Raw genomic sequence first — 20026 nt, forward strand, 5'->3', positions numbered from 1 at the left:
ATTCATGCATGTTGATGTAAAGGCACTTAACACAAGATGCACTTGCTGGTCCCCCAACTCTGTCGCTGTGGAGCGAAATTGTTAAGTCATGCAGATTAATAAGCAGGTTTCCATGGAGACAGTTAGACCGCCCTAACCGTACCTGCTTGTTACTAAATCATTAAAGGGAGTAGGTTTTATGGAGGAACATATCTCAGAAAAGGTTGTTTTTCAGTATCATCTAATGCACCATTCTTCTCCTGAAAAGGCTAAATACTGCTGTACATGCATCATTTCCATGTGGATGCATATGATTCCATAACAGCAATTGGAATCAACCTAACATGAACATAAACTATTAAAATTTTACTTTACAGCATCATTATTTCACTTCAGTTAATTAGTTAAGGTCACATGTGTCCATCAAACCGAAAACTGTCGGATGGCATCCATTAATGAGGTCAATACTTGACCTTGGCTTGTCAAAACTGAGAGACTGTGATAAACACCACCTGCACGGAAAAATTAAACAGTAACTGAAAAGTAATTGAATGATTCAATCTGTGAAGCACATACACCAGTTCACATTCATTTCACCATTGCGCTGAACCTCAAATTGCAATCTGAAAAAGGCCCAAAGAGACTGCAATTGTTCTCCCTCATCTCTCTTCAAATGGAGTTTAATCACATTGATCTATTGAGGTGCACACTTTACGGCTTAATCTACATTTATGACTGCAGTCAGAGGGACAGAAAAGTTGTGACATTTAATATTAGCACAGTACAGTTGTTTCTGGCTCGAAATACAGGGTGTTTGAATTAATACGATGAGACAGGTGGAGCAGAGGTGAGAAATCCGTGGCCCCACGTGACCTTGACGGTATCACTAACCCCAAAATCAATGACAGCTAATCTGGAACTAATTTTTAAATTTTTAACTCATGCTGAACATGTATTGAATCAAGGAGAAGCTGTACAATTATCAATTGGGGAAGTCCAAAAAGAGGACAGGACCCTGCAGCATAATCCAAAGTTATGACTCCATTTCACCTCAGGCAGTAATTGCACACCCACTTTGTGCGATAGCCAACTGTTATTGCTGCACCAAATGACTGCCCATTAATCCTCTCTCTCAGGCCTGAAGCTGGATCAAACTTGAGAAATGTGAGACTGAGAGACAAAATGTGATAGTAAAATACGACCTGGACAGAATTCAAAACAACCACAGAACTATTTCTTTAGCAAAAACTATGCAATGTTCCCCTATAACTAGGCTTATTGATGTCAGACCAGCAATAGAAAAAGCACCACCAGCAAGGCCATTATCATTTAAAATGTTGTAAACATGGTAAATAAAAGACAACAGTTAAAAGCAAAAATGACTAAAGACATACAAAAAGAGTTCAGAATCATAATCAACGACATTTTCTACTGTTTTTCCTAAAATCCCATAGTTTTTTTTTAAAAACAAAAACCAGAAGTGTGGCAACAGTCGTCCACAGCTTTTATAGCAATTGAAAATCAAGTAGATGCATATTGTTTTCGTTCCACTACTATGTTGTTTCCACCTGATCCAACAAGGTTCGTGCCGCTCACACCTTCTATTCAAAGATTTATTTTTAAACTTCATACAGCGTGTCGGTCCTCAAAGCTAAACCGCGTAAGAGTGTTTGATGGGTGAACTCAAGCACACCATGAACTGCTGACAAGTGCTCGCAGGTATTTTTTCACAAACAGCAATTTGAATTAATTGGATATATTCCCCAGTTTTTCCCCATTTTCTTCTGCCCCTATTTTTTTTTTTTTAACCAAGCCAAAAACCACAGAGCAAATTGTCAGCCAACCTTGAACACGATGGAATTTTGTAGATTTGATATCTGCGACACAGTAAGCAAAGTCAATAAATGTTTCTCTCAAGGCCGCTGGCAATTGAAATCCTTCCGTCCTCCAAAGTGATACATAAAAACCCAAATGCTCTTGCTTATTCTTAATCATATCTAAACACAGCTTGAATTATCTTTCCCCATGAATGTCTACCACTGCTGTAGACAATGATAAGTTCTGTCAGAACCACTCTCGTCAAAACGAGACGAGAAACAGAGATGAATTTCAGAAGCTTATTCTGAATGCATACAATTATGTTTGGCGGTACGGCTCTGTTCGGAGGAAGTTCCCGACTTTTCCATGAGCTCCATGGAAGCCAAGACAGGGAACAGCAGCATCCTCAGGTGGAGTGCCTTTCATTTGCTGTAAAGGCAACAAACCCCCTAGAACAGAGCAAGCAACAATGAACAACAGTATGACATTGTTTGGCAATGAGAAGTCGGTGGAGCAGGGGAGGTGGTGGGTGCAAGCAGAGAGCAAAAAAAAGCAGTGACAGCAAACCAAGTTTAAATGAAGTGCCCCAAATGCCAGCATCCAATTGCGAGCGCAGCTGATTACCCATTGAGCGCAGCTGGCCATAAGGGTTGGGTCGGCGTCAGCCAATAGGCAAAGGCCGCGTTGACTACGTGGTCTGCCAGAACTAACGCGATGCTCCATTTGTGGTAGTTCGCTGTGAGTAGTTAATGTGGATTTATTGTTCATTGTTCAGGGGGGTTTCCCACCGCTTATCCACAGTGCCACGGTAGCTTTGTGAGAGCCTTTTTAAATATTTACAGATACTGTATGACAAAGTAGCAGTCTCAATAATAAGACTGGGCAAAAATGAATTTATGACTTGGTTGTTTCTTAAGTGTGCGCATAGTTCACCATCACTTACAATCATCGAGTATATTAAGAAATGCCAAACTTTTCAGCTTGCAAACTATGACTTAAAATATCACAGTCTTATTCAAACTTGTCGTTTCGTTTTGGTAGATGAAGATTACACTCTCATATTTGGTGCCCAACTGTCAATGAATCCAAACCAAGCTTGACTTTTTTGTTCTATTGTTTACATCTGATTGGTATACATTTGGTTTCACACTGTTTCTACGTAAGCTTACCAAAGAACTTTGCATTAAAGGCCTGCATCCTGTCATCTTCACCCACACAGGCTTCCAGTACTATAATAGGTTTGTGGACATGTTTTCCCCTTGCTTGGCACCCTGTAACTGCTCAAATTATTGGAGAAAAATGAATGGAAAGAGTAATTTCACTGTCATGCGGGCATCACCACCAGCACCACCAAACTCAACTTGAGTACTCATTTGTCTTGCTTATTTCAGTTGAAAAAAACTCGGAATTCTCATCCTTCTTGTGCCACTGCAGCTCCCCCCCCCCCTAATCTTCCAACTTGGAATCAACCATCAATGAATACAAAAGCACATTAACTCGATTGCTGAAAAATGTGGCCATTACCTTTGATAATTCAGACTTGTGCAAAAGTGGTCAAGGTAAATTCATTTGTGGTGCTTATTCTAATAGCACCCAGATGGACATTTGAAAAACACGTCTGTGGAATCACTCTCGAGGGACTGTGCCCTTTGCATATTACATTGAGGCTGTAGACCAGAGTTGTTAACTGTAACAAATATGTGCATAAAAAAACTCTCTTCATGCTTTAAAGTTACATAAATATGACTCTATATCTTTGCCTCATTTAGCCACGGATCCACTGATCTACAAATGATTCCATATATTCATCTTCGCCGCTTAACTGGCTCCGTAACTCTTCACAGTGGCGATTTCTTATGATGGATTAATTCAACCAAACTTATTCAAAGCTGTAAATCTGTAGAGGCAGAAGCGGAGTGAATGGCACAGACTCCCTACAGATGAATGTATTCTGCTAAGATAAAAATATTGAAATATATTTGTACAAATTTAGGGACTGAACACAAAGAGTTTTGCAGAGCTGTCCAATATAAGTTTGTTTGGCTGTAAGGTGCCTTCCATTAACTATTTTGCTGTCACGGTAGATAAATCCACACATCTCACAGAAAGCAGTTTTCATTGGCACTGCTTTATTGCCAAAGACCAGGGCTTGATACCAAAAGCGATAAGTTAGAATGTGTGTGTGGTTTTTTTTGTTGTCTTTTTTTTAAATGGGAGTTAACTCATTGGAATGGACAGTGCTGCATTTGCATCTGTTTTGGAGGTCCTTCACTGAGTCATTGTTGTCATTGTTGTCTTCACCAATAATGGGCATGTCAAGCTACGATGAAGTGGAAACAAAAGAGTAGTAAGGCCAGTAAAGTTCTGAAGACAGAATCATGTATTTTAAGTCCCAGCCCCCACTAGAAATAAAGTTATCAGCTTTGTTAACATATCCATAAGATCCTTTTAATGTGCTACAAGACATATCATGAGCGAAACATATTTTGAGAGTAAGAGAATCAGACAGCCCATCCACGTAGGGAAAAAAAAAAGAGAAACAAATTTTAACTACAGGCGGTATGGTGCTTTAAGGCTATTTTCATCTGTGCCGAGGAGCCAATGAAATGAGAATCGAGTACAAGCCATGAGGAAAAATTAGCTGGGAACTAGCAGGGACTATAGCAGCCATACCGGAAGGAAACAGGACAAGGAAGCAGGTGCTAGCCGGTTGGACTGTGCCTAGGTCAGTGAGAATGCTATCCACATGGACAGGGGTCAACAAGCTGGCGGTTACTGGGCACTGGGACTCTGCCCTGGGCCAAAAAAGCCCAGAGGAAGGCTAGAGGCTCAGACAGCTTGCTCGGCCAGGGGAGCCGCCACTGGCGCTCAGCTAACTTCTTCTTGTAGCTTGCGCTAGCTTCTTTTTTCACATTGGAAAGATTTCATGGCCATTTTAAGGCCCTGAACGTTTGTTTGTGTTTTTTTAGTTTTTTTTTTTCTTTCTGGCAAAAACTTCCCTTTGGAGGTCTTCCAGGCACATCGCACTGGGAGGAGGCCTCAGGGCAGACCCAGGACTCGTTGGAGGGATTTATATGTCCCTTCTGGGCTGGGAACGCCTCGGGATCCCCCAAGAGGAGCTGGAGAGTGTTGCTGGGGAGAAGGATGTCTGGGTTTCTCTCCTGGACCTGTTGCCTCCACGACCCAACCTCGGATAATTGGATGAAAATGGATGGATGGAAGGACAAGAGAGTTTTTAGGGGGATTAATAACTAATAGGACTTGTGTCATGTGGAGATTTTTGAATATATCCGCTCTACGACCTGTTCCTCTTCGAAGACTCAAGACTGACTTTGGCTTGATATTCGTAATGCTGCAGCTGATTTATTGGTGGCATTTCAATCTAACAAGGTTCTTTATCTGTCAGCAGCCTCTGAAATGTTTTTACTGAGCCACAATCCTGTGACGCGAACGCTTTGAGTCAGAGCTGACTAAAGAGAGGGTAGCAAAAGAACAGCTCAGTCTCACCAAATAACCTGATTTCCTGCGTTAGATCTACTCAAATGTCTCCCCTCAGTCCCACCATATCCACCACAGCCCATCTAGAGAAAACAGACTCCTGTTGGCATGGTAACCATGTAGGAACTGTTTAATTTCACTTGACAGGGACTGCTAACAAAGACAAAACATAGAAATGCTTTGGATGAGTTCACCTCATAAGCTGCAATCGTAGCAATCCCTTTTGTGGAATTATATGTCCATTGTTTTTGATTATGTTTAGTGGGTACAAATATGTTCAAACAGTGGCAACTAAACTCTCATTATGGCAGAAGACTACATATGAGAGTTTTGTTAAAATTGCTTATAAGCAAACTGTGATTTATTTTCAGCCTCTAAAACATGAAGAGCAGCAACAGCCCCCTGAAGTTTCCTGATGTCTATCTGTCACTGCGCCTTTGACCATGTCTGCACTGACAGGACTGCCAGTGATTACAACAGAAATTATGCAAATCTCCCATAGCGCTTGTCAGCAGTTCTTCTTGGCTGAGGCAGAGCATAGCAAGCTGGTCTTTGTGTTAAATTCATTTCCTTCATTAGAAATTTTATGTTGCCCCCTGTGCGGATAAATAAACGTATCTCTCCCGCAGATATATCAACAAAGGCACAGAGTTGTAGCTATGTTTAATTTTGGATTCTGCTGGCAAGAAAAAAAACACTCTGGCTTCATTTTCACCTCTGTCTAAACACGTTCAGTCTCCACATAGCGGGGAGCCATCTTTAAGTGTAATGTTTACTCTGTTGGTGATTCGGTGACTGCCCCAGGTCAAACGCTGCTGTGGTGTTTTGCCCTGCAGGCTGTTTTGCAGCTTTGCGGTTCTATCAAGCAGGGCTGCGCCTCAAGGCAGAAGCAGAGGAGGATGGAGGGAGCTGGACAAGAGGGACCAGCCTGAAACAGGAGGTGACTGTTGACATTCACCTGTGTGCCCTCTGTTACGAAAGGAACAAGTTGGGTTGGGGCGTGGAGAAGGAAAAATTATCCAGGGGCCAGAGCGAGAGACCGAGGGGAGTGCATGATTGTGGTTACTACGGATACAGCATGCTGCTCTGCTAAAAAGGGAGGGGCTTGGAGGAAGGTCATGCAGCTCAGGTACGATCAGCTAAATCAACTCTGAAGTGACAGGTCCCTGGTGACATTGGGGTTGAGGAAATGTAGCTGTTTAGGTTGCTCAGGAGGAACATAGATTGTTTCTCAGAATGAGACCCTGCTCATGCCGTGGCTTATAGCACACCCTCTGGGCTGTAAATCCCTTTGATATGCCACATAAAAGAGGATAAAAGATGTAGAAAGAGATGAGGAGGCAAGAGCACGAGATAAGATTTCATTTTTGTGAGTTGTACGCTTTGAAAGCATTTCCCCCAGGGGATGGGGTCACCTGCGTCCGTGTTCACTGTAGAGACCCATGGAATGCCAGTTTAACTCTCCCTCAACTGTCATCCAGGCTCAATTCTCCGGCTCAGTCCATGATGTCTGTATCCTATGATGTCTTGGAAACATCCTGCCAAGTTTAAGCTGTTCAGAGAAAGGAAATGATGCAACATAAATTCCAAGGCGAAGATGCTCTGTCTGTCTCTCTTCCTCCCACCCATAGACACTCACATAAACTCGCACACACACACACACACACACTGCAGGATGAAAATCAATCGCCTTTCAAGAGGGAGTCGATGCAGAAACAAATAGCAAACAAAGCTGATACTGTTAAGATCACCACTGGATCCTCAGTCATGGTGGCTCTAATGAAAAGAAGCTGTGTTTAAGCACGCCTTAGCTCTTTGTCGTCTATATAAAATGATCCTCAGGACAATAGAAGGACCAGATGGGTCAGAACAACACACGCTTGTGTGTATGAAAGGTCACAAAGTCTCTCATCATGACGGCATATGCATTAAACAAACATTTATGGCCAGCATTAGAAGTTCTTGATTAGCGTGACTCAGACTTTTTAACCAACTTCCTCCTCAGCACTGACTTTGAAGCTCCCCATTAACTGTAAGGGCACTTAGTGGGCACCCACATTCATCTTGGCCAGGAAGCTTCCCTCCCCCTTAGGTTCAAAGTGCTGATCATCTCACACTGGAGGGTGACATGATGGAAAGCTGCACAAAACAGACTTCATTAGGAAAGCCAGCCCCCGACGTAATGCAATTATCATTTTTATTATGAACATGCATCATCACCACCCCCCTCATTAGCATTATTCTACATTAGGGTCATTCTCTGAATGAATATGTAGGGTCAGAGTTTTTGCTTCTTCCTACAAATCTGTTCGTGGTACAGTAATTTGATGATATTCTATTTACTTAAGGGTTATTTTAGTGCTGACTAAAAGATTGGCAGTCTGGTGAATAAATGACAGAACAAGTAAAGCCTGCAAATGTCTCTACAGTGTAAACAACATGTGTTTTATGGCTTTGCAAGTTCCTTTTCAATACTTTTATGCCTGAAATACTGAATTCATAAGAGCTAGTGTCGCTACATTGGCTGATGCAGGAGTGTCTGGCCACATGTGCCGCAGGTCTTTTATGCTGACAGTGCCATTCTGGAAGCCTTTTTATGATTTAGCTTGATCTTGGTAAAGTGCTGCCTGTCCTGCCCTGAATGCCGGGAGTCACTGCTCCACACACCTTTGGGCAACATTTCTGTAGCTGTGGGATGTGTGCCAGGAAGCTCCCGCAGGTGTTATCATGTAGAGCCAAAGGGCTAGATCTGGATTTGAGCTCAGAGTTTCTTGGAACAGGATGGCAAGACGATATTGACTGTTGATGTGTTGTTAGTTGAGAATGCGAAATGATGAGCCTCTGATGGGTCAGAATGGATAAGAGAGAGAGTGGATCTTGAATGCAGCTCTTGTGGGATTCTGAGAATTGCTGCACAGGGGGTCATTTAGGTGCTCTTTGTTTGCAGTCACAACAAAAAAAAGCAAGTTAGGACATATTCAATGTGGAGTCACCTGTGCTCAAAGATGGCGGCTGCCCGCACCTTGACAGTCCCAAACCATCCTTCTCTCCTCCAACTCCCTTTCCCCGAAATGTTGCAAAGGATTCAGATTTTTCTCTCGTTAATAAGTCACTGGAAAGGAGAAAAAAAGTCAAACATGTTGTCTCTTTAAATCAAGCTGCAGTGTTGATGTGCCCTCAAGCTGAAATGGTAAGAACCATTTCCACCTCTGCGGCAGGGAGCCGGACCAAATAGGCGCACTAGAGCGCTTTAAACGTGAGACTCGTTCCCTTGGTCACTTGTCATCTATGGTCGCCTCCACTCCTGGAGAGAAAAGCAATTTAACAGTGTTTTATAACAACAGTTTGTCCTTTTTTTTTTTCGAGCGAGAATTTGAGAGATTCTATTTAATCTTGTTTTATTTTCCTTTCCCTTTTCTGTTCCATCCGCAGAACTCCGTGGCAGTCGCCTCAATCCATTTACCGCTGGCTGGTACGCCTATCTCCTCCTCTGCGTTGCAATCTGTTGATAACTCCACTTGCAGGCTGCAGTTTATTGTGTTTCGCAATGGGAAACTCTTTCCTTGCACGGGGAATTCGTCAAATCTCGCAGATGATGGGAAGCGAAGGAGCGTTTCGACACCAGTTGCTTTCACCAAATTAGGTAAGAGGAAATCCAATTTTATCATCATGCGTGTGATGTCATGTACTGTGTTACCAACACGGAATGCATGCTGCATCAGTTGGTTCTGCGCAACATGTTGACACATGCGTCTATACGTGTTTCCAAAATAAATCAGAACTCTGCCGATGTGAATCTTTTGTTTGCATTGTATAAAGCTCAACGCACCTCAGCGATGTCTGAAAGGGCAGGTTCGGGTTTTATTTGAGATGAAAGTTATCTGCAACACTTCACGCAACAGCCCGACAGCTCCTTTTAGCTCGGACTCTTGTGTTTGCCTGCATGCAGGAGTTTGTGCGCACATGCCTTTTTGGTGCCAGAGCACTCTTAGACTTTCCACTTGGTTTCCTTAACTGAATGTGTTGCTTCTCTTGTAGATGGGTGCAGCCGCGGGAGCGCCGTTCACTCCGTCACTATAGCTCTCAGGCACTTCGCACTGGGTGTAGACCCCACCGCAGCCTATTGGGATTTTGACCTGCTGGATGGACACGGTGGCTGGAGGGCAGAGGGCTGCCACATAACTGGCTCCGGGGGCAACACGACCACTATTCATTGCACCCACCATAATAACTTTGCTGTGCTAATGGTGAGTAGTTTGCTGTGTGGTACCAATGTCATTGATGTTGCCTTGACCCCACATAACGTGTCTCCCGCTGCTTAGGGCCCATTACGGATCAAATGCACCTTTTCTCACCATGGAATAGACGGAGTCACGTGTTTAAGAGGCACATCATGCAGGGACCTTTAAAAGCTTCCTTTATTGTTGCTCCCCAGCTGAGGGAAAGGATTGTCAAATGCGCTATGGGGATTTATTGGCTTTGGAATATGCGCTGCGCTAGATTCCCCCTATATCCTGGAAAAGAGAAGTTGCTTGCGTTGTCTAGTCTGCCGCCCTTTTCCAAAAAAGCAGCACAGCGGCTGAAATAGAAGCGATGCTCAGGAGAAGGAGCGCCCTGTCAGGAGCTATTCGCCTCCAAGCGCAAGGGCTGTGCTAATTGGTTGCAGCCATTGCCGAGCAAAAATGCTGGACTGCAAAGCTTAGCGTCGTTCATCTGCGTCTCTCAAGTTGGTCTCGACGTCGCCGAGATGCCTTCCTCTGACGATATCCCTATGTTCAAATTGATTTCACGAGGATAACACCAAAAGCGCAATGGCATCGCATCGCCCAGTCGCTCCTTAGAGCTGCTGCGCCTGGTCCGCTTTTTTTGGATGAAAAGAAATCCTCCGGATGTTTACCGAAGAGTGGGATTCGTTAGACTGGGAGGTCAGTTCTCAGTGGAGCATGAAAAAGTGTTGTGCTTGAGATGTCGGTGCTTTCCGAGTTGCCTTGTTTTTCTCTGTGTATTTCATGAAGCCGCTGTCCAGTTCCGTTGATTGTGGAAATAAGCTGGCTCGGAAGAAAAGCCGCATAGGATTGGGAAAGAGTGGGGTACAGAGGCAAAGCAGCGTATGATGGAGGCATGGGGTGCTCAGGGGGAGAGAGTGGGGCGTCTGTGGAGAATACTAAGCTGCTGTCAGATGGAGAGCAGATATCACATTGTCATTGTGCATGTTTTTTTTAGTCAAACACGGGCTTGGGGATGCGCGCCGTCATTGGGCACCTTGTGACAGCCAAAATGAAGCTAAAATAAATGTATTTTTGTCAAATTTCCTGGTAGCAGATTAATGATTTGAACTTCAACACACGTCCGACAACTACAGGGTTGTCATAGCGATAGTGGAGAGCCGTGACGAGAATGTCCACATCATGGTTTTGTGTGAGCGTTTGCGCCGGGGATCGCGCGTCTGCTAATGCAGTCACCACACCCGCCTGGTCTCTGCAGTGCCCGAAAAAAAAGGACCCTTATTTACAGAGTTGTGACATCATTCTTCTGTTAACCTTATCTTGAATATACTATATGGCAACAGTGATCTGTGTAGCTCAGGGAGGCGTCTGCGAGTACTGAACCTGTTGCATAATCTTTTCATGTCAAACTGAGAGGAACTGCCAATTACTGCCAGCGCGCAAGTTGACCATTTACTGTAAGGTGCCTCCATCAGTGATCGTATCATTGAAAACCCATGAAGTGAAGGAAGTGGAATAATATTAAAGCCTCTGATTTGGTGTTTAGATGGAAAAAGAGATTAACAAGTTGTATGACCAAAGTAAGACAAAGGTGATGTATGTCCCTTAAGTGTGAAGCAATATTATGGTATATATGGTATCACAGAGTCTGAACTAATTGTCACTGATTCCTGTAAAAAAAAAAAAAAAAAAAAAAAAAAAAAAAAAAAAAAAGATTGAATTAGAACAATTTTGAATTGGTTTAGAAGGAATTACATGGCAGGAAATCTCCCTCCCCTGGTTTTGTAATCAGAATGCTAAATAACTGACTCTGGGCAGGATGAGTGGAGAGAAATTCAAAAGCAGCAAGCTTTATGTTTTTTCTTGGTCATTTTTAATTCCCATATTATGGACTTTAACTTTGTAGTTGCATAAATGCATAATTTTGCCTATGTTGCCTCAGAAAGCAGGTCAGATACTCACTTGTTACACTGAAACAAATGATACAGATTGGAAGGCAGCTTGCCTCTATTTTGCACTGAGCTGAACTTGTAGCTGTTGGAAAGCAGTCCATCCAGGTTTCAGCACCAGGGACAGTTCCCGAGCATTTCTCCGTCTCCCTCCTTCTGTTGCGCTTCCTCCTCCCCCCCATCTGCCTCCTGCAGGCCCGTGTCTGTCTGAAGGGAGGGCTGACTCACACTTTACAGCAATGCAGCCTCATCATCTGTCTTCATCACAGCGATGAGCCTCAACCCCACACCCCGACCATTTTTTTAACCCCCTGCGAAAGACAACACTCCCCTCTGCAACCGCACACTGTGTCGGAGGTAGCTCGTTCGGTTTATTTTTCAAAGTATTTACTGAGGTGATAATGTCGATGAAGGAGTTCCTGCATTTGTCTTCTGCAACGTTCCAGACTGTTTGAAATGCAGAAGCAGACCTTTAGAGTGAAAGACACACATGGTGTGGGTGGCTGGCTTCTGTAAGTATCCAATCATAACCATGGCCCCCAGGCCATGGCCCAATAAAAGAGGAGCTGTTCAGAGATGTGTTTCTATACAGCGTACTGCATATAATGAATATGTGAAGTAACATGGATTCCTTGGGGAAATAGGAGGATCCTCTTGTAATGGTTCTGTATCACAGATTCAGCCAAACAGAGTGACCTATTGAGTCTCATACAGTGCGTGTATAATAGCGAATGAAGGCAAGTTTGAATGTTTTCAATGAAGCTCTGAAGCTGAAGGGTAAGGGTAAGGAATTAGGAAAGAGGAGTTAAAATAGTTCAGTGATTTCAGTATGTTTGCATCATTTACTCAAGTGGACAAAAAGGGCAATACATTTGAATTAATGGCCAAGTGAAAGAGGCATTTCTAATTTAAATATATCTGAAGTATGAAATGCAGGAGCAACTTTCTTTGCTAAGAAATGCCACTGTAGTTAATGCTGCTGACATGATAAAGTTAGTTTGTATGAAATAGTTTATGCTGATACTATTGTTGTTGAATCTTTAACAATATGATGGATTTTATTAGCTCATTTTGTGTTTTTATGAAAAATCCTATTCATGGAAACCCCCGGTAAGATGGCCACAGAGGCACGAGGACCCGAGGCTGGAGGAGGGGTACAACCCTGAACAGCATGCCAGTCCGTTACAGGGTTACTATACAGTTCACACTCATACTCACAAGTCAGCATGAGAGTGGCACTCACTATTGGTTGTTTTTTAAAATGAAAAAACACATGTCGATACTTTGCATCAATATAGTATTCAGTGGGATTAAATGCATATTTTCTGTTGGGCACAAAGAGGCATGCAGACATGCAGCTCAGACTTTGTTGTTTTTGTACACGGTGGAAGCCACTTACTTTAACTCGTACATTGCAGTGGGGTTTTGAGTTTAAATACTGTATGCTACTGATTCATGTATGTGACTTAAGTTTTAGGTTTTCAAATATCACAGTTTACCAGTTGCTGAAAAAACTGTTCATCTAGCAAGAGCCACATGGTCTTTATTGTTGCGGTTGTTTTTGAGGTTGACATCCTCTGTTGTTCCTGACCTCACCGGTAAAGGCCAGCAGTCAGACATCCATCCCTGTGGCTTTCACTTCAGCTTCACAACTTTGCATTTTTGAAACACTCGCATGAACAAACCGTATAATAAAAAGGGAAAATAGAGATTTCCTATGAGGATCCCAAAAATTTTCTACATTCCTCAATTTTTGACTGTATGGTTTCAGCAACAGGATTCTCTGTTTAAAAATAGCCTAAGAGGCCTGAAGTCTCTGCTGCTGCACCTCCATCTTGAACCAAACCAGCCAAAATAGTACCCCTTCCTGATAAATTAGCACTCAGTGGCTGAGCCCTTTACAGTCTCATTATCGGCGTGAGATTCTTGCAGACCGGTGACGCTAACCACCAGGGGTTGTTATCTGTTATCTGGGTCTCCACACAGAGAAACAAAACACCTGTATGGCAGAACAGTTCATTCATCCAAGATCCAAATGTGCCCGTAATCACTATTATTCTGTCTTATATGATAAAATGGAAGAAATTAATCATAAAAAGATGAATGGAAGGAATAAGAAGTATAAAATTACAAAAAAAAAACTTCTGTGCCTGTTCAAAGAGAAACCAACTGAATGAAAGCATATGACAAACAAAAAAAAATTATTTAAAGGAAGTTCTGCTGCCTTGAGTTACTCCATAACTCCAAAACAATATTTTATTATGTCTAATCTCCTCTGTCTGTTTCACAGCATATGATATTCTCAAAGTTGTGTGTCCTCATTAGTCCTTTGTCCGCATCTATGCTTGGGGCAGACACAATGAGACAACGAGCCAGCTTTCATTGTTTCACCCACGAGCAAACACCAGCTTCAGCATACTTAACTTTATCCTCACACTGTGTGGACTTCTCAAAGACGTTTCCATTCCAAAGAAGCTTTGGTGTGTATGCGTGTGTTTTAGGAGATGAAGGGATTGACGTCGATAACAACGATGGCCTGTTTAGATATGTACGGTGTCTCACAGCCCTCTGTTGGCATTTTCTGTTGGTGTGCATTGTAGTGGGAGGGGGAGATAGAATAAGTGATGGCAGTCTGTGATATCAGCAGAGGCGGGATTCTGCTTTTCAGTTGTCTTGGATGACAGTAGCTTAAAAAAGGTTTGTGATAGAGGATCTGGACACCATGTAATACACACCACATTGCCTCTGGTGAGCCATTGGAACAAATGCAAAAGCCTTTGAAAAACATCTTATACACAATAAGGATGTGTTAAGAATTAGCTACATGTTATGCTTACCCAAGAATAATAATAAGAAAAATATCTATGATAGCGAAGATCTGCAGAGATTAAGATCATTTTGTAAATTATGGATTTTGCTGCTAGAGTAGTGGAATACTGCTCATAGCAAAAGGTCATTTTTTGCTCAAAGCTATAGTTTTGTACTTTGAACGGTACTTTGTGAAATGGAAACATTCCTATTCACTTTCTTGCAAAGAGTTAAAGGGATGTTTAGTTTTTGAAGTGGGGTTGTGTGAAGTACTTATGACGAGTTGCGTACATTGGACAGTGGTCAGAGCGCTCTGTTTGGAGAATCAGGGTGGATTTCTGACAGGTGAGACAAGCTAATAGCTCCTCAGAACAGGGCCAAAAAGAGTTAGTTTTCACCCTGTAAAACAACCCAAACCTCAAAAATGTCATAGCGATTAAAGTGAACACTATGTTTATTGATTTGTACATAGTGTATAGTGATTTTCTTTCTCGGTATTCTCTCAGCTTTAAGGACGTCCTTGTTGCTACGCATCATTGCATGCTCAGTGGCTGCTGAACGTATCATGCCACCGATCAGCTGTGACTGAAAATTCAGTTAAATCCCAAAACACAGTGAAAAAGAGTTAAAAGTCTTTGCAAAAGTAATTCCCGGCAGTAAGCTTTGCAACAAGTTTGACACCACTCCTGATGGAGGATTCTTTTCCCATTCACTGTGCACGCGATGATGTGAATCAACACAGATTGTCTTTGGTTGAGTAAATAGTGACAAAGTACATAAATGTTGTAAAACATGGTGTAAACAGCCGCAATAAAGCGTTCACTCAAACTGCGATGGATTTTTTGAGATTTAAATTGTATTATATTGTGACAGTTCACTCTTCTATGGTTGGATTCTGAGTAACTGTTAGCTTAGCTTTCCAGTCAGAAATTTCCCCTGATTCTGCAAACTGAGAGCGCTCTGACTGTCTACCGCCTGTCCTGTTATTTTTGTACAGATTAATATGGGGTATAATATGTTAAATATTGAGTTCTTTACTGCTGTTATGGAAGGATTTTGTTTCTTGTTAACATATAAAACCAGCTGTTTCAACCTGTTTCCACCGATTTTCCAGTCTTCAAGCTAGGCTAAGCTAACCCTCTGCTACTGTCTTAACAATTGGACAGATATGTGGTAGCAATCAGTCTTCTTATATAACTCTCAGCATCACAGCCGTTTTGCATATTTTCTAAAGTCATTCCCTTAAAGAGAATTTAGATACCGCTGTATGGTTATTGTTAAAACCACAATGACAGTCTGCATGCTTAAATATGATTCTCTAAAGACATAGCATGCCACAAATGTAACTGAAAGTACCTCTTAGTTTGACAGAATTCCGAAATGCATAATGTTTCTTCGTGATGCTGTGTCATATTTATGCAGCTTAGGCTAATCCTTAGAGCAAATGCTAACCATTTGTAGCCTACTAAGCATCGGGTACCTTTCACAACCTCCCTTGTACTTGCACTTGCCCCAAATGTAGCAGATGACAGACGAGCACTAATCCACATGAGTAGGCAGTCACCATTAGATGACTTAACCAGTTACGCCGAGGCTAAGCTTTTGGCCTTTGCTGTGAGAACTTGCCACACATGAGTTGAGGTTTGGCTTTGGTTGATATTTAATGAATGCACATATGTTCCATTTGAAAGCATTAACTTAAATTTGATGTTAGCCACGGCGACTTTAACACATACTGGTGTGTCTTTGTTACTATAGCTCTGACTTATCCTCTCAGTGTTTGCTGACTACAGAGTGCAGAGTGCTTTGGTGTGAAAGAGGAAGGGGACTGGCTCATGTAGCTTTCAGAGCAGATTGCTGCCGGCCAATATCCTGACATGCGATGCAGATTGTTTTCTCCCTGACTAATGAGTTCAGAGCCCACTGACTCCTGTTTATCTCAGACATCAACAGTTTTGCTCTGACATTGCTGGAATAAGCCTCTGCCGACAGTTTTTCCTGATGCTCTGCATTGGACGCTCTACTTTGAATGCTGCGCGTATTCCGTCTTTTAGCTTGGATACAAATTGCATCGCTCTAACCAATTGTGGTTTAAATTATGTATGCTGCTCAGCTAAGAGTATAAAAGATTATAATAATGCTGCTAGCAGAAGATGGAAATGTTGCACTTGATGCGCGTGTGTTTGTGAAAGTGTAAAGAAAGTTAATGGGTTATTTGGTGGTCTCACGGTTTTGATGTTTATGCATTCACAGATTAATTGGCAGGTTTGATACACAGTCATATCGCTTGTTTGAAATGTAAAACAGTCCTTGCTGAAGAGTTGTCTTGATAAAAGTAGCTGCAATAGAATATTCTTTCCAAGTTGATGATTTTGGCACACGTATTGTCAAATAATTCAACATAAACAACTGAATATGATTGAAATGACTTTTTTTTTTCTTTTTATGGCATTTCTGTGTGGACTTGCATGCATCAGCCGCTCAGTCTATGATTAGTCACAAATGATTAAAATGTTTACATATGACAGGGGCCATCTGACATGATTCATCTCCTAGAACAGTGTTGATACACACAGTCCTGACCAAACAGTCATCACACTAAGAAAAGAAAAGGAACTGTTCAGATCACAAGATGGCATTTGATCTGAAACTGCTCATGTCCAATGCCCCCCCCCCCCTTTCACCAGCTGTTCCCCAGTCAATAGTGCGACCCTTTCTGAACCCCAGAGACTGCTACAAATGAGGGCATGCTGTGTAAACAGCCTCCCAATCTCCATCTCCGTCCTTCTCTTTGCCTCTGTTTGAGTTTCTGTCACTCGCTTCCAATAGTGTTTCCGTGTTTGTGCACTTCATTTAACCGAACTCAACAGCACAATGCTGAGCAGTCGAGACCAACACAGTAAGAGCTTTTTTTTCTTTTCTATTTGCCTATGTAAAAGCGATTCAGCCCTATAGCTGGCTGACTGTTTGCATGTCCACTTCTGTGTCAGCCAAGGCAGCAGCTCTTAGAGTTGCACACATCTGCTCCTTCTTCTCCCTGCCGCCAAGCTGCGATTAGCAAGTCTATCTCCACTAAAACAGAAAAGGCAAAGGGCTAAAGATTAGTCATGTTCATAATAGATGTGGAAATTACACTCCTGCCACTAGTTGTTTCATGATCTCCATGGCCTGACACATTTGACCTCGTGTTTTTATCTATTTATGAAAGTTCATTCCTCTCAGCATTCAAGCATACAGCCATGTCCTGCAGTTTCATCTGAGGTGTGGAGCCGCTGCCGCTGCTGGCTGCAAGACTTTTAATTATGGAGCAGCAGTTGATGCGATGGGGTCCTCTGTGCATTCCTTCGAGAAAGATAAGGACGGCAGAAAATGAGACTTATGTCATTTGAAGGGGGGGAATGATAACATGTCAGTCTTTTGGCAGGGTCTTATGAAAACCCTTCAAATTAGTAGTCATACAGCTCATCATTTAGATTTTTTCAAAAAGCTTTTATCAAAATATTAAATTGAAATTGGAGTTATACGAGGGGCATATCCATAAAGCTTTAATTTGAGTGTATTCCCATCCAAATCGGATGGAAGGATATTTTTAAGGGTCTGAAAGTAGGTTTGAAAGTTGACTCAAAAGCTCTTTCAGGAACAGCTGCGGACTATTCTTTGGTTATTTCTTCATCAATAACGCAAGACTAGTGGATTCAAGTGTGGCATTTGCATTTAGAAGCTACATCCTGAGAAAAAAAAAAAAGATTTCACTTGGCGGGCTTGGATGTGCAAAGAAAACCACAGTGACAAGAGTAGAGCACTCTCCAGGAGGCAGACATCATTAACCAAGTCCTCTCTAAAAAGAAAACGTCATAAGAGCAAATACAGAGGGTTCATCTCAGGGTGCAAGTCATTCACAATCCTACAAAAACCAGATTAACCTGTACCAGAATGCCAGGAAGAAAAAGAGCATCGCGGAAGTTTAGAAGCATCATCTGTAAAATACATGGAGGCAGTGTAACGGTATGAGCACGCCGGGCGGGGGTTATTGATGGTATTACAGAAGGCAGACACAGCCGGTTTATTCTGAAGTGTATATAGGTACACTGACAGCTCAGATGCATCCAAATGCAGCAAAGCTGATTGGAAGGTGCTTCACAGTGCAGATGGTCAATGATCCAAAACACACTGAGAAAACAACCCGAGTCTGGAATATTCTGCAGTGGCGGGGTCAATTAGAGGAGCACCGTTTCGCCACCTGTCGACAAAACTAAAGGCGGAAAGAAACCCAAACTAACAGCTGAAGTAAAGTCTGACTGAGCACTACAAAGGAGGAAAAAATCTGGGCGATGTCAGTTGGTTTAGATAGTCCATACCAAGCAAATGATTCTTGATTCCTGCTTGGGGTTTTGTTCATTTGTCCAACTACATCGTAGCCACGAAAATACAGCGTTGTAAAAGAAATGAGGGAATCGTGACTCATCCAATTTGGATGCAAATAGCCTTAAATTAGGGCTGAGTCTGCACGCTAATTCTTCAATCATTATATAATCGTTATATGTTACGTGCATATTTTTGATGATGTCGGTGTGTGGAGCTAACAGTAGATAGATACTTCCACACATTAAAGTTTCCTCTGGCTACAGAGGAGGATTTTGGATTAGACCCAGCTTTACAAGTTGTTTGTAATTTTTCCATTTTTTTTTCATTTCCAATCATGAATCACCACCTGTCACAAAGGCCTCCTGCTGATATGTGGGACAGACACAGACAGAGCAATTCAGTCGTGCATTTTTTGCTCTCTGACAGGACACATTAAGAAGGGCTGAGAGCCAAACACTAAACAGCTCAGAGAGCAGCCGTAAAGGACAAGGCTGGTGACATGCAGCACCTCACCCTTTAGTCTGCAAACATTAGAACGCCCTGCTCTGCTCGGGAGAGGATTTCATAGCGTTAGTTCTGGACTATAATTGAGCCCACGACAAAGGTGAGAGAAGCGGAGGTGCAAAAGTCAGCTGAAGTCAAAAAATGATTGTGCGGCCCCGTCGCATCATGCAAATGCAATGTGCTGCATCGTTGATCTCAGTCACAGAGGCAGCCGCACAATGTGCAAAAGAATAGTGAATATCAATCAGAGGGTGTGGTAAATTTACTCCTGGCTATTCACACCACCGATCTCAATGTTCTTAGCTGTGTCACAGTGACACTTGACGGCACGCACTAAACAAAGGGAGAATGGCTTCCACAGGCAATCGTATTATTGTGTGATGGTGCAGAGCAGCTCGAGCTGCACCAACTGGCAGGTGTTGAGGGTTTTTATCTCACTTCTGCAATGATGACATAACCCTCATAATATAATATTTCATGTCACAAATTGTCACTCGCACTTAAGATGTGAGACAAGAGCATTTGCATCGGTGCGTTGGCCGCACAGAGTCATAACAGGCCAGGATTAGTTACTTTGTAGCAGAACATATGTACCTTCATCTGTATGCGGAGAATAAATGAAGGAGTTGCTTCTAACAGAGAAGAAAACGGCAACAAGTACGCCTGGTATCATTTGTACATATTTACACATTCATTTCCCTGCTGCAGTCACAGTGGACATTGTTTGCTATGCATTTGGTCCGAGCGTTTCAAGAAGACTTTGCTGTAATGATGTTCGAAACACTCTTTCCAGCAAATGCAGCAATTTGCCTTGTGCTCCTTCAATTGACCAAACCTCCTGCCTGTGTGGATTCCCATCGTACAAATGTGGAAAGCATT

General features: G+C 42.5%; 1 protein-coding gene across 3 annotated transcripts in view; it reads left to right on the top strand.

Annotated features, from left to right (window-relative positions):
* Positions 1 to 20026, top strand: part of adgra1b (adhesion G protein-coupled receptor A1b) — a 186641-nt gene that overhangs the window by 119459 nt on the left and 47156 nt on the right. For 2 of the 3 annotated variants that reach the window (XM_075474661.1, XM_075474662.1), the window contains 2 exons: positions 8728 to 8938; positions 9334 to 9542. In XM_075474661.1, the coding sequence (XP_075330776.1) occupies positions 8728 to 8938; positions 9334 to 9542 (420 nt within the window). Of the gene's footprint in view, positions 1 to 8727; positions 8939 to 9333; positions 9543 to 9896; positions 10221 to 20026 lie in introns of those variants that run through there. The other variant, XM_075474664.1, reaches the window with a different exon arrangement.

The sequence above is a fragment of the Odontesthes bonariensis genome, chromosome 2 (genome assembly GCF_027942865.1).
Source record: "Odontesthes bonariensis isolate fOdoBon6 chromosome 2, fOdoBon6.hap1, whole genome shotgun sequence".
Classification (NCBI taxonomy): Eukaryota; Metazoa; Chordata; class Actinopteri; order Atheriniformes; family Atherinopsidae; genus Odontesthes; species Odontesthes bonariensis.